The 16165-nt window shown below is 31.7% G+C and overlaps 2 protein-coding genes across 3 annotated transcripts in view; one reads left to right on the top strand and one right to left on the bottom strand.

Moving 5' to 3' along the window:
* The window catches only part of LOC111635579 (acetylcholinesterase-like), an 11014-nt gene extending 8507 nt beyond the window's left edge, over positions 1-2507 (bottom strand). The window contains exons 1-2 of one of the 2 annotated variants that reach the window (XM_023380575.1): positions 2435-2507; positions 2317-2354 (exon numbers count right to left, since the gene is read on the bottom strand). The gene's annotated coding sequence lies outside the window, so the exon portion shown is untranslated. Of the gene's footprint in view, positions 1-2316; positions 2392-2434 lie in introns of those variants that run through there. The other variant, XM_023380574.1, reaches the window with a different exon arrangement.
* Positions 2508-11483: 8976 nt separating this feature from the next.
* LOC111635564 overlaps positions 11484-16165 on the top strand; it is a 7834-nt gene continuing 3152 nt past the window's right edge. Inside the window, exons 1-2 of the mRNA XM_023380563.1 lie at positions 11484-11800; positions 13272-13333. Coding sequence (XP_023236331.1) covers positions 11484-11800; positions 13272-13333 — 379 coding nt within the window. The remainder of the gene's footprint in view (positions 11801-13271; positions 13334-16165) is intronic.

The raw sequence follows: 16165 nt of genomic DNA on the forward strand, positions 1-16165 counted from the left end.
AAAACGGGTAAGATTAGCTATAATGTAATTATCTTAATCTTCACTATCGTTACTTTTTGCCCAGCGAAGCGGGTCCTTGCAGCTAGATTCTAGATTACTTAGAAAAGCAGTCTTTTATATATATATATATATATATAAAACTATATTACATACAAATAAAAACCCAGCGAAGCGGGTCCTTGCAGCTAATTATGCATAAAAATAATCAATAGCAGAATTAATATAAATTTAAATTACACGTTATTATAGAGATAAGGAAAAACGCTATGATTTATCACAACAGGAAAAATGTATAAAAATGACAATATAAAATCGTTTCTTCCTTAAATAATTTATAATTCTCTAAGGCTGTGTTGCAAGATTTATCTTTATTTTATTTAAAACTGTCTAGTTATTTGAATTAAATTAATAATGAATGGTTGGTGATATTTTCATGATAATATCTTTTTAATTCTAATCTGATAATATATTTTCACAAATCTTACAGCTAACGTTTATTTCTTACTTTTGCAGTTATTATTACGAAATATTCGAAATTTAAATTTAAAATTAAAAATTGTTTAAATTATAAATTTATTTAATATGTTCTAACGAAAAAATACTGAGAATAAACTAACTCACGAAGAAAGTAATGCAATTTATTTATAGTTTAAAACAAGTAATTTTATTTGGAAATTACGTAGTATTTTATCTATTATTTTAATAAAATTTTTATATGTAAATTGAGAATTTTTTTACCTACCGTACATTATAATATTCGGAAAACTTCAAAGGCAAGTTAAAGTTTTTCTTTTCTACTACAGCTCCTTCACATATAGGAAAATATCCCCTATGTAGGCGTTTCGCGTGAATAAAACGAAAATATCATCAACCAGCCCGTTGGTCCGGGGAAACCCTCAATCAACTACCAATTTTCCTTGGTTTTATCCATCTTACATTGATGAAATTTCTTTAAGCCCCACTAGGTCCTGAACGTGGAGTGGAAGAATTTCGAAAGCGCGAACAGTCAGAATAATCTAAATATATAAAATTGCTTGTCCTGACTAACTCACTCATTCACTCACTGATTCATCATCGCCCAGAACAAACCGCTTAGCCTAAAGAAATGAAATTTGGTAGAGAGTTAGGATACGTCATGGAAACGCACACTAAGAAGAGATTTTTCGAAATTCCTCCGCGGGGGAAGGATTAAGGCTTAACCGGAATAATGGCTTCTACTGTACTATTTTAGATGCGATTTTTTGTTTTTACTGCGTTTTAGTTGGGTATGCCATGGCAATGCACACTAAGAAGGGATTTTTCGAAATTCCCCCGCGGGCGGGAGAGGGAGAGGATTTAGTCTTCATCGAGTACTTAGGTGTACTAAATTAATAACATTTCAGACATTGTTATAAATATTTTTATCTATTTCGATTTCAAAAATGTTCGAACCGTTTTAAATTCGAATTTGTTATTGCATATTGGTTCGATTATAGAACGATTGTAAATGTTCCAGAAAATTGATCAAATTGAAAATAGTTCGTTTGATTCTCGGCAATTCTCATCATTCTCAGCGGTAGGTGTTATATAACAATTACTATGGTCGTTGAAATACTGAATATAAATGGGGTTTGCTTGCAAAATCCGCGCGGGCAAAGCCGCTGGTAACAGCTAGTAATTGTAATAAAATCATCAAAAATATCTTTATGTAGAAAGTTATTTTTTCCCTTTTCATATTTAAAACTCTCTAAAAGATAAAATTATACGATTTAAAATTATAAATAGACTTATTCAGCGCAACAACTGCATTACTAGTTTGTGAACGTCTACATATTGTGAACTACGGGCATCATATTTCTAATTGCTCCGCTGCTACTTCACCATAAACAGAGTGAAAATTTTCCACGAAACACTTTAGAATATAATACTAAAAGTTAAGTTATTAAGTTGATTTAACTACTTAAAATAACATAAAGGTAATTAGTATTAATTAACTATTTAATACAATTACGTTCCTTAAAGTTTGAGGGATCAAAGATCCCGCCAAGTACCACCGTCGGTCACCTCTACCTACTACGACGAGTAGGAACAACGGCCTTGGGTGGTGCCCGCAACCACAAAAATAAGCCATCAAAAGCTTTAGTCACCGACCCAATGGCCGCGATCAAATGGTGTGCTCCGACATGTCCCCACAACAGATAAGTGGGAACCAGATACACATATTCGATCTTAGCCATAGGACGATACTATAAATGGTTTTAGCCGAACCCAGAAGCGATAGTTAATAAATTTAACAGAGTTCTGTCGTGGTTGAAGTAAAAATCTAATTTGGTTTACCTTTATATACGAATACACTCCACTTCTTGCTTAACTTGCTAATAAATTGGAGAGAGACAAAACGTGAATATCGTAATATTGGAAATTTCCTTAAATTATTATTGATTTATTTACTTACATGGAAAAATGCCAGGGCTTAAAACCACTGCTAAATGTAATTTTTCAAACGTTGGCAAGGTCAAACGAAATGTATAGAGAGATTTAGTTTTTTTTATTCAACTAGTGCCTGCAGCTTGAGGAAAAATAGTAAAAAGAAACAAAATATTATAAAATTTAAAAATTATGATTTGTATTAAACACTTTACATTATTTCTTAAAATATTGTAATTAAAAATAAAACTTACAGTCAATTAATTAACTTTAGTAAGATGCATCATTTATCTTAGGTTAGGATCATTTCTCTGCTTACAAATATGAAAAAATTAATTAACATTCATTATTTTCCTCCTTTTTCAATTGCGATTTAACGTCTTTATAACGTCTGATTATTTTAAAAAATTAAATTCGGATTGAAGAGACATTTACTAAATCAACATTACAAACAGCTAAACTATCGGAAAATTCAGAATTAAATAAAAATTAGAAAATTTAGGACGGATTATTTAATTCATATAATATTGCTTCCACAGGACATTTATGTGAGAAAGATTCACTCTACAAGATTGGAGAGTGGATATACAATAGTCCTGTATATTCACAATATTCTATATAAATTAAATAATACTTATTTTTTATTTAAAATATACAGTAGTTGTAAATAGAACTATACACCAGTCATTCCTTGTAAAAATAAATTTGTTTGACAGGTATGACAGTAAGATATGAATAAATATTTTATGTATTTTAAAATTATTTATGTAAAATACTCGTATATTTCATATTTTATCTTAAATATCTTTAATTTTAAATTAGTTGTTATCAATTATGCAAATAATATTAATTTTAATTTAATCTTCTGATATTTTTTGCCCTATTTCTTGCTTAAAACCGTTAAATTCAAGCAATTTACCAATTTTTAAACAAGTTATTTAGGCTAGATACACGACATCTCATAATTAATCATTTTAAGCGCATAAAACGTTTGTGACAGACACGAATTGTTTTTTTTTTTTAATTTAGTTAATATGGATACGTATCGAATGTATCGATAAGTATTTTGTAATCAGTAGAGAGGTTGAGGCGCAAGTTCAAACGTTAAACTTGTACGGCAAGCAGAAGTACAGGTTTGACGTTTCAAGTCCAAGTAAAAATCGTTGAGGCGCCCGTTCATAACATGACGTGACTCAGTGAACGTCGCACATTGACTCACGGAAAATAAGTTGAAAAATGGCGGATACATTTTGCGTGGAGGATTAGCAGCAAAGCTAAATTAACAAATTAATTTGTTTAAAACTATTTATAGGATGTTTAATAACACTAAATAATAATTTTTATTTTACTATAATTAGCGTCGTGTTTCCTCCGAGAAACATTAGGAAAGTTCCAATGCGTTTTCTTGTTATCACGACATACTTCTGTTGAGAGAATTAGTTGCTGTAAATCCCTATGCGTATGAAAATCCGAAAGGTGCTTGGAAAAGTATATCTGAAAATTTACGGGAGTATTACACCGTCGACGGTAGAAGATGCCGGGAAACAACAACTTTACTTCTACAGTATTATGACAAGGTAGTAGCAGTGGCGTAGCGTGGGTGTCAGCCGCCCGAGGCGGAGGAAAATTTCGCCCCCTTACTTAGGTATCTCAATTTAAAAGACTAAAATTCAGTTTCGTCACAGAATAAGTAATGAAAAATTCCGTGCTAGTGTTGCCACTTTTTTAAAATCTCTGACTCGGACGACAGGTGAGGTTTGTTCAAACGGAAGTTCCTGACGCATGCGTATGTCATTTTGCAATACGAAGAATAATTTGCACTGCATGCTGGTTCTAAATCAGTTACAGTTAGCGACTAGAGAGACTTGGATAGGAGTAACGCAAGTGACCTAGCTCTATTGGATATATTAATAGAAGGTCGTATATACGAATAAATCGTACAAGCAAAACAAAAAAAACCGGTCGACAGGTCGCGCACGATATCCCCGGACAGCGAGTCGATTCTCGGACCATCCGGATGGTATTCCGTGCTCATTTCAATCGGTCCGAATCGTAAGTGCACGAAAATATGAAATAAAATGGTTCAAATTCTTACAAGATATTATTATTATTATTTATTGTGAAATTTTGCCGCCCCTAAAACGAAATTTTGCCCCCCTAAAAAGTGCCGCCCCCACTACGCTACGCTACTGGGTAGTAGATGGTCATCTTGCCTCCCAGATATATAGTATGTTACAAAAGTATAAGAAAACCAAAAATTTGTAATTTTTCAAAATTTATTAAAGTTTTTATTAGAATGCAGTTTTATACGTTTTAAGACAATTACAAAAGTACTATTTTCAAGCTTCTTATATTTTAATAATAATATAATAGAAGTTATCGCTTTTTACTCGCTACCAAAGTATAGGTACACTTTCTAAAATTACATAAAAATAAATTTTAAATATATTTTAAACACTTTTAATATTTGGTTTCATCCCCTTTGGCTACAATTATTTGAAAAAATTCTGTTAGCATGGAGTTTATTACTTTTTTAATTGTTCATTCTTAGTTTCATCCCATGTATCCATTACTGCAATTTTCGATTGATTTACAGATTCATATTGATTCCCATTTTGATAAACAATGGCTGCTAAAATCTCCATAAATTTTCAATGGAATCTAAATCTGGACAACATGAAGGCCAGTTAACCCCCTTGCGACTTTCCATTTTTTTGATATTAATGTAATTAAACATAAAAAATATTTTAAACTGAAAAAAAACGAAAGAAATGCGTTAATTTTGAAGAAAAGCTTCAAACTTTATTTTCCATTGTCTCGCCTTTCTGCGAAGTTTGACACCGATGAGTCATTGTGTGGTACAGCTGGATGACCTTAAGAACATCTGGTGTCGGATTTCCCGGGACATTCTCATAGACGTCTCGGGAGGACAAGGGTTTAAAATAGGGTGAATACTAGCTGGCGGTATATTATTAAATATTTTAAAAAAATTAAAAATTTTTATTGCGATTTCTGACCCCCCGATTTAATTAAACTTATATATAATAAAATATATTATTTTAAAAAATGAAAAAATTATTGGAGGTCGTTTTTGACATCAGAAACTAGTTTTAAATAACTTTACCGAAGTAAAATCCGTGCACTAAAACTTTAGAACGATTAATTAAATTTGATAAAAAAAATCACATTAAAAAACAATTAAGCGTTAATCGCGCGTCATTAAAGGTTGATTAAAATCGCGATAAAATTTTTTCGCTCGGGTAAAAATTTTTGAAAAAATTTGGAGACCTAAAAAGCATCCAAAAATCCAAATAAAAAAAAATTCGGTTTAATATTACATCAATATTTTTTTAAACCAATTTTTTGTTGNTGATTTATTCTGTTTAAATTATTTCCCACCACCTTGCTTTAAGAAAATTTGATTTTATGATGCAACATGAGTCTTTTTCTTATTTAAATAAAATTATGAAATTTTTTATATGTTGTAGAAATGATGTAGCTAATTACATAATCAATTTTATGTGATTTTTTTTTAAGTAAATAAAGTTTTTTTTAATAAAAATTTTATAATTGTGTGCAAAATGGGTTTTTAAGACTTGACCAAATATTGCATATTGGAAAGGGGAATTGCAAAGACCTTAATAGGTCAGGGAATGATGTCATAACTGGTCAGGAAAAGTCAGAATGTGGAAGAACCACATAAGGAATTATGTACAGACCCTGTATATTTACCAAATCTTATATGATAATGTTTATAAATCTTTACTTGGTCTGTTTGCAACATAAAATCTTCATTTATTTTCTGCTTTGTTGGTTTTTACTTATTTATTTTAATGTACATGAACATCTGATAAGTTTTTTTTTAATAAAAAAAGGATGATCATATAATTGACAAACTTTCTGTTTGAATGAATTGATACTAAGTAAGACAAAGTAAGATATATAGAAATAAATAAAATATCTTTACTATTTTTATAAAAGTAATGTACTCAGTCCTGCCACAACACAGAAATTTGCATTTGTCAGAGAACTGGGTATGTAAATGAATTGCATTTAGGTGTGTGTACATGCCAACATTTAAATGCGATTTCCAGCACATAATAAACACAGATTTACTGCTCAAACGTTTTCAGCCAAGCAGTAAATTTGTGTTTATTATGTGCTGGAAATTGCATTTAGGTGTGTTATTTAATTATAAAGTTCCAATTTATCAGTGTACTGTTTTTTGGTGTACATGATTTTTATGGACATACCAAATATTGGAGAAACAAACATGACTATAGTTAGTTAGACAAGAAAGGAAATTATATTGCATTTGAGGTTGAATGTAAACTTCACAGTCATATAGATGTATAATAAATCAGAACTATGGGATGTTTTATCGAATAACAGTAATCAGGCTTTCCTGGTTACAATTGAGGCAATAAATGTAATTTTAGAGAGACATGGGAAAACTTTGCTGGACAGAAGGGTTAGTCTTGTATAACCCTGTATACTTTTTGGTGACTGTTTGGGGATCCAATTGGATAAGGGATAAGAATGAATTGACTGTTTATCAATGAGCATTTGAAGGAAGTGTTTGGAGAGGATCTTGAAGAAAATTGAGAGGTTTGAATAACCAAGCTCAGACTTTGTGAGTCTGTCCATTATCACTAGTTCTTAAAGTCTGTTATATAAGTATAAGAACACCATCAATTTTGAAAAAACACAAAATTTTGTGTTTTTTCAAAATTTATTTAAATTTTTTATTAGAAAACAGTTTTATATGTTTTAAGACAATTACAAAAATATCATTTTCAAGCTTTTTATCTTTTAATAATAATATAATAGAAGTTATCACTTTTTACTTGTTACCAAAGTATAGGTACACTTTCTAAAATTACATAAAAATAAATTTTAAATATATTTTAAACACTTTTAATATTTGGTTTCACCCCCTTTGTCTAGTTATTTGAAAAATTCTGTTAGGCATGAAGTTTATTAATTTTTTAAATTGTTTATCCTTAATTTCATCCCACACATCCATTATTGCAATTTTCAATTGATTTACAGATTCATATTATTTTCTATTTTGATAAACAATGGCTGCAAAATCCCCTATAAATTTTCAATGGGATTTAAATCTGGTCTATGTGAAGGCCAGTCAATTACATCAATATATTTTTTTTTAAACCAATTTTTAGTTGATATTGAAGCATGAATGAGAGTATTATCTTGTTGAAACTTCCATTTATGAGCTCCAATTAATGCACCAAATGTAATCAATTATTTATTATATATTATACAATAATTCTTGATACTTTTCTGAGTTCATATTTTTGTCNTAATTTATAAATATATCACTTACCGAAAAGAAAACAAGCAATCAGAATCAGTCATTTTATTTAAATTTATTCTTGCTTTTGTTACAGGTAGATCTTTAGTGATATGACATAATAAAATGGCTTCTTCATCTCTATCATACTGATCCAACAATACTAATACCTCATCACTAGACTACAAATATTATTTAATTAAATGCTTAATGTGCGAAAAAAAGTGAACACAGCCTTTGAGTTTCCGTGGTCACTTCATATTACATTAAAAATATTAAATCTATATATAAGGATTTGCAAAGACTTTACGATATATACTTCAGATGTCAATTTAGTATCAAAAACGTAAAATATTTGAGTAGCCCAAGACATAGCCAAAGATTGAAGCGCCACAGCACTGGCGAAAATTTAAATTTGTTGACTGGAATTTTTTCGGATGATTGACTTTCGGAAAATCGACGCTCTACTGTATCTTAATCTTCACTATCGCTACTTTTTGCCCAGCGAAGCGGGTCCTTGCAGCTAGATTCTAGATTACTTAGAAAAACAGTCTTTTATATATATATAAAAAACCTATATTACATACAAATAAAAACCCAGCGAAGCGGGACCTTGCCGCTAGTAATTAAATAATTTTTGAATTAAAATCGTCTGTTTCTTTACAGTGTTATTCATAAATGCTTAAATAATCGTTATTTTAATAAAATAGGTCATAATTTTAATCCCAAACAGAAAAAAAAAATGAAGACGTTTAAGCCGATCATATACTCGCCATTCCAGACGAAGCGAACGCAATTATCGAACGCCTAGAATTACCAAATGGCGGCGCTCCTTCGTCCGCCGTACACGTTTTGGGCTGAATACGTGCGCCTCAACCTCTCTATTACTAAGTGTCGATACATCGGCTAAAAATTTGAATGTAATAAACATCTATTCCTGACAGTTAAATTTTTTTATTGTAAGCGATGATAAAACAATAACTAAAGGGTAAACAATTCACTGAATACTGGCAGTTGTCACGGGTTCGCCCTTTACCAACACCTGCCACGTGAAGTTTCCGAGTTTAATTCACCAAAATGAATCCAGTTTTCTTTACTAAATTAGTTGCCTTGATGCATCCACTTGTAGGCACATTACTCAACGAAAAATTCCTGGGGTTTTTTCGAATTGGTTTTTATTCGATTATGGCAACGCGACACATGAGCGATCTGCCGAGGAGTGATGCTTCCCGTGAGGTCTTTTATGGGAAATTGACTTATATTTAAATGTTAATAACGTGAAGAAAACCCAGAAAACTTAACGTGGCCAGCCCTTTGGCCAGGCGCGATAAACTATCAGAGTTTAGTGGTTTTGTCTACTAGGCCAGTGGTGGACTGGGAGTTCTTCGACCAGTCTGGATTCGATCCCAGGTCCTCGGCAATACACTGTCATTATATTAGCTTGTAAATCCAGCAAAATTTTTTGGTTATGCACGCGATCGCCAGCAAATATTAAAAATTTAATGCTTTTTATATGGAAGAAATCATTTTCAGAAATTCTCAAGAACAAAAGTAGACGAAACTATACAGCTTTTTGCATTAGAATGGTATTTAATTCTCCTGTTATCGTACTGTTTGGAAGTTTGGAAATAGAATTTCTTATTTTTTTTACTAATTTCTGAATTTGTAGAAAGTGATAGTAAATTAGCGAATTCGATTTTTAAAATTCTACATCAATAAATATTTTTAAATGTTTTATTTAGTAATTGTTTCATTTAGTTTCCTTTACAAAGCACCATGTATAATTATTTAACGGAAATAGCTACTTAATTCATGCTTAGCATCGAAAATTGCTTATCAATTATTAATGTGTACTGTTATCAATTATGTCATGCGTCATTAATTTGATGCCATGATAAATTACTGTAGGAATTTTTGTATTTAGCGTCATTTTGTCGTAATCGTAAATTATAAATTCACGATTACGACAAAGTAACGACGCTAAATATAAAATTCCGTATATTTTCTTTGTTAATAAAATGAAACAGTTTTGGTGACACAATATTTCTTTATAACATTAAAAGTAACATTGAATTATAGGGCAAACTAGAGCCTACATTTACTATGCTCATTAAATTAATATTCAATGAAATAACTTTATAAATATAGTCAACACAATATTAACTTTACAATAGTTATTGCCTATTTATCTTTAAGTGTCTCATAAAAGTATAAAACATATTGAATGAGTAATAGTAAAGTAAAATAACTGTTAATATTAAATTATTGAATTAAATCAAACATATATTCATTGAGAGAACTCATCACGTTAATCACATGCCTTATTATTTGTTAAGGTATATCAATACATTATTTGCACAATTAGCATTTTATGAAATTCACAATGCCTAGAAATTATCCCAATTGTTAATTACTTAGCATCATAAAGTTTTCATCTGCATTACAATAAAAGGAATAAAGGGTACAATACTGGTACCGTGTGATTGCATTGCCAAAAAGAAAAAAAATTCTATGTAAATTCTGTGTATGTATGTACTGTACGTGCATTTGGTATCCATAGTTATAAATATTTTAATCAATCCTATTCTCAGCATGTTGTTTCATTAAGATAAAAAAAATATATATTTTAAGGAAAAAACTGAACAAGATAAGTAAGATTAATATAATTTAGTGTATGACAAATTTAGTTTTTATTGAATAATCCTTCCATAAAAGTAACAATAAAAAGTTCTGCTGGATAAAACACGATATTTCTAACTGAAGAATGTATACATATTAAACTGCAAGTTTAATTGCAAATTTCTTTGTATTTTTACTCCATAAATCGAACATGTAAATGTTCTACATTATATTTCGCTATAATTAATTTAATAGTTTAATACTTTTAAATGAAAAATAAAAATGGCATATTTAAACGGATGAGAATGTGACACTTACTTCTGGTTTGTGATTTTTAAACCGTACTAATTAAGCTAAAAACATTTACAACCCGCTCTGTCTGTCAGATAACGTATTAACCTGTTACAGTCGGTTTCTCAACAAACGAATTAATATGACTTCACGAGCCTGTTACAATAATTACAAATTTCTGTGGTCGATTGCACATTATTTATTCGATTTCCTTTATTGTCTTCACTGTTCATTAGTATATTTAACTACCGAAATTTAAAAAATATATGTAATTTCGGTCAAAAGCTCTATAAAGTATAAAATTATTTTTAATCACCAATTAAAATTTTTGCATTATAGAAAGTATTTTTACGTATTAGCACTAATAAGCGGCAACTTAGCTTCTATGAAATGTTTTATACTAATATTGCCCTTCTGATATTTCAGTGATTGCATTAATTCAACTTTTATTTACAATTACTTACCTAATTATCACAAAGCACTACCAAGGTTGAAGAATACAGGGTTCGCAGATTGGAGAAAAGCAAATAATCCTACATACTATCTCTTACGCTACATAGAATTGTACAGAACAGTGGAATAGAAGCGGATATGACTCCATTGCCTGTGTTCAAACATTTATGAAAATATATTTGCTCATTAAGGGTACATTTCCAAAAGATTATAAAACCATAATACTGTACAAAACAAAAATATGAACTATTATATATATTACATAACAGTTTACAAATGTAACAGAGAAACTTGTGTGTTACTGAATGTAATAAGATATACAGTTACCTCATTTATTTGGATGTGTATCATGCCCATGAACTTTTTGGGTAAAGAGGACTAGAGAAATCCTAACAAATAAATGAGTTCACAGGAGAAAAAAAAAGATATCAAATTATTTAATTGTGGTTCTCTGAAAGTAACAGATAACCAGATTTTTTTTATAAACCCGGGCTTATGTGTTCGCAAAACACATAAGCCCGTTAAAGATGTAAAACCAGTGGTGGAAACAGCTAGAGGAAAAACATATGTTATTGAGAAGCTATTGCACAAATACATTACCACCAATCTAAAAAACAGTATATTGGTTGCACAGGACATAACAAAACTGGTGAAAGAGTTGCAAGATCTCTTGTTAATGGATGAAGAAAAAAGGACGGTTATGGACTACGAGAATCTGTACCCTGCTTTAAAAGTAGAATCATGTCTTACAGCATTAATATAATCTATATTCCTACAGATTGCGTAATTTGTGAATTACACCGATGACATTACAGAATTAGCAAGACTAGTATGCTACGAATCCTTTATGTAGCTTTAATATATAATAAAACGAATATATAAGCAAAAGAGAGAACTTCCTATGGGAAGCCCCAAATCGGGAATGTTATGTGAATTAGTGTTACAAAAGCTAGAGAAAAGTATTATAAATGGCTTCAAAAAAATTATATGTTTTAAAAGATATTTGGATGACGTATACATAATTTGGAAGAATAACAAAAACATCACTGAATTTATTGATAAGGTTAGGTTAAAAATAACAAGAATGGGCTAAAATTGAAAACAGAAAAAAAAACTTACTGAAACTGCATTTCTTGGACATAAATATAGAATTTAAAACCGGAAGGATATACACGAATGTATACATTAAACCAACACACAACTCACTGTACAGTACTGTACATCAATTTTAGTCGTTTATGGAGTATATGCAATTTCTAAATGTTTATTATTTTCTAAACAAATTACAGCATACAACATAATTGCACTATAATTCCTTATATGCTGTGTTTCTACCATTAAATAGTAACATATTTAATACTCTTTTATCCCATTAGAATATAACGGCAGATGGGACCAAATCTCGAGATGTAATTTTTACAATAAATAAGATGTCAAGTGGATATGGTATGGTCATCATCCCCTATCTTGTTCCTATCTAGATCGCTCCCCGCTAGTAATATTAGAAAGGTTGATGTTAAAAAACCAGTATAAATTTATACTACAATGCTATAGACGTTCGATGTCACTTATCCTGTATGTCGGAGTCAAGTTCAAAAATCACAAACGTTTATATTAACGATTAAAACGTACTGTACATACAGTTATGAATTTCACAAAAATGAAACAATTACAATAATCCAGATATAGCAAGGTTCAAATGTCAATTAAACCACAACAGCAGGTCCGTCGAAAAGGACTCCTTGGGACGTATTCCTTCAGACGTTGGTTACCGCACAACGAGACGAAACCAACCTTCTAGGCAAGCTTAGGAGAAGCTTAACGAACTCGAGTTCCTTAGATATGTCTTAGGCGAACTGAACTTCCCTCCTAATTTCAACCCTTTTATACGGATTGAAACGAATGTAAGTCCTCCAATCAGCGATTAGTAGCGCTATCGGACGTCCGCAGATCGTACGATGTTTTCTAGCCAATCGGCGGTCGAGTTTCAAAACTACTGACATCGTTGGATCCGCGTTTCCATGATTACGTCCGTTGGTCGTTTGAAAACAGGAAAAGCGCGGGAAATCGTACGTCCAGACGATTTATCCTGACAGTCGGGGTAGAATCGTGTAAGAACACGATTCTACCCCGACTGTCGGGAAAAGTATAATACCCGCCTTTTTTAAAATACTAACGGCTGAGAAAGACTGTCGAGGAGGCTACCGTTGGATTTGAAATTAGCGGCGAATTCGTCTCAGTTCAGAAACGGTTAGCAACGCATATATAAGGTCGATGTGGAAGCGAGAGATTCAAGTTCGGTTGGTACTTCAAGTTGACAGCAAGTTGGGTGAGGAACTTGAATTGTATTGTTCACAATGACATTATTAGATTTTCTATTAATTCAATGATATCACTTACGATAACGTGACAACATACTGTAAGTAACCTGTAAAATTTCAATTCCTAGGTCTTGGATAACACTACTAATTTCTTAAATGTAACTTTCTGTTTATGTTATAGAATGAAAGGAAATTCTAAGAATCAGAATTGCAAATATTTCTAGCTCTTTACAAAATTTAACAACAAAAGCAGTTATAAATGATAGACTCGTCTTTCAATTTTATATTTAAAATAACTAAGGTAATCCGATTACAATAACAAAACAATGTGGTACAGTTGTCTTTCAATGCAATTTTGTTTAGAGTTAATATATAACTTAATTTGTACCTCCATTAATGGACTGGATATATATAATTGTCGCGAATTGGTATTTGCCAATGTTACTTGCCAGGAAAAATGCTGACATGATACAATGACCATGAAGGAACATGTAATCCGATTGTGGTTAAAATGAAATTTTTGACTGTACAGTTGTCCCTCTATAGTCCGACGTTTTTTAATCCGACATGCTCAGTAGTCCGACGCACCTCCCGTCAAGGTACCCGTCCCCGTTACGTGTCTGCTTGCACAGAAGCATGTCCCGATGTGAATCTCCCCATCCAATTCTTACTCGATGACACACATTTCGTGTGTTTTATGTGAGCAGTTCTGTTCGAACAGTTGGAGTAGAGAATATTGTAAGTTACTGCTAACAAAACAATGCGAAATATGTAATTATTTTCGGTAATCCGGACACTTTTGGTAATCTGACACACCTTTGGTCCCATACCTGTCGGATTATCAAGGGACAACTGTAATTCATTACTTAACTTTGCTTGTATTTGTATTAATGAAACAGTTCATTTTGTTATGATAAGAAAACTCGCGTTGTGAAAGAAAAACACAATTGTCACTATCGAGTTTTCCTGTGACGAAGGACTGGTTCATGATAGAGTAAATCATATGGTTCAAATTTTAGGAAAATTCCCTTCATTCTAAATTTGCATGAAAAATAATAATTATATCACGAAATATATGGTGTATTAACTTAAGCCAGTTTTTCGTTATAATTATATAACGAAACACTCGCTTAAGTTAATACATCATTATTAAACGGAGTACAGAATGAAAGCAAGGAACAAGTTGTTCAATAATGACCTTGATTTGTGGTAATAGACAAGACAAACAAAGAAGGAAAGGAAAGTAAGGTACAAGGTTCGTTCAACGTCGAACAAAACACGGTATCGAATTGCGTTAAAAACAATCGACTTACTCGGAAACCAATCTGGTTTAATTTCGCCTGGTAACAGAAAAAGACCGGTCAGGGATCGAGAAAGGGAATTAATAACCAATAAAGTAACGATTTTCGACTCTACAAGATATTTAAACCCAGACCCTAGAACACTACAAAGTCTGTCATGGAGTCCCGAGAGGTTATGACACTCGCTGGGGTGTTTCCCGCGAGCTTACATCTTTGTCCTTTGCCGATACATCTTCCAAAAGTTATAGACTTTCGTTGAGAGGAACTTCTGAAATTGCGATCGGCATTTACCGGACATTTTTTCCTGTTCGAGAACAGGACATAGAATGCAGTGTCCGGTCAACAATAGGAAATCATCTACATATCCGGACTCAACTCTGCTAGTTTTGAATAGGGTTTTTCTAACGGGGCCTTCCATGGCCGAGCGGACTTCGTCCCGGTACTTCGAGTAGACGAGTTCCTGAACACAGAGTTTGATCGTGGGTCCGCGCCCCGCTCAGATAGGCTGGCCACGTAAAGTTTTTCGGGTTTTCTCCACGTCTGTAATGCCGAAATTAAAGCCAGTTTTCTTTTAAAAATCTCCCGGAAGGCACCCCCAAGGCAAATCGCCTAAGTGTTGTGTTGTCATAACTAAACAGACGAAAAACGAAATGTAAAAAAATAATTGATTTATAGAAATTCAATCGTAATTTTGAAGAGCAATGTACGACATGACGTACGTTAGAAGGATTTGAAAGTAAGTACCGAGTTTCTTAGCAATTGGTCGAACAGCCAAGAAATGTAATGTGAACAACAAAGAAACATCCTCATTTATAATCGCACACGTCTTTCTTTATAGTTACTCACCAAAATAAAACCCAAAATAAAATTGATTTACACGCGTAATACGTAGCACGCGCTACGTTTATCGTTCTGTGAGCACGTTTTTTATTGTTGCATAAACAATAAATTTCAATAATACTTTTTCAACTATTGTTGAAGTTACTACATTGTTGAATTAAGTTATCGAAAGCGCATTTTCTTCAAAAATATGTATATTATCAGTAAGTTAAATTGTTTGTAATGTGTAATTATTAGTGATGTAACGAATATTCGGTTACAATTCGGTATTAGGCCTATTCGGCCTATTTTTCACTATTCGGCCGAATACCAAATATTTAATCACTATTCGGCCGAATACCGAATACCTAAAAACAGGAGTAATAAATAACAAAAACACAGTAAATTAATCGTTTTGTTATTTAGATTCAATGTTATCGAGTTAGTGTTGTTTGTTTATATTTATTTATAACTTGTAACATGCACAAAATAAAAAAGAAAATAATATTAGTCACATGTATTCACAATTTATAATTACAAAGATCAGCACACGTACACACCTATCGTTGGAGAATCCTCACACATCTGAGGGTCTGACCCTGCCTATCCTTCTTTTTAAGCGCTCGTCTTTGCTCTTCCCT

The sequence above is a fragment of the Centruroides sculpturatus genome, unplaced genomic scaffold (assembly GCF_000671375.1).
Source record: "Centruroides sculpturatus isolate CEXI.00-Female unplaced genomic scaffold, Cexi_2.0 scaffold865, whole genome shotgun sequence".
NCBI classification, from domain to species: domain Eukaryota; kingdom Metazoa; phylum Arthropoda; class Arachnida; order Scorpiones; family Buthidae; genus Centruroides; species Centruroides sculpturatus.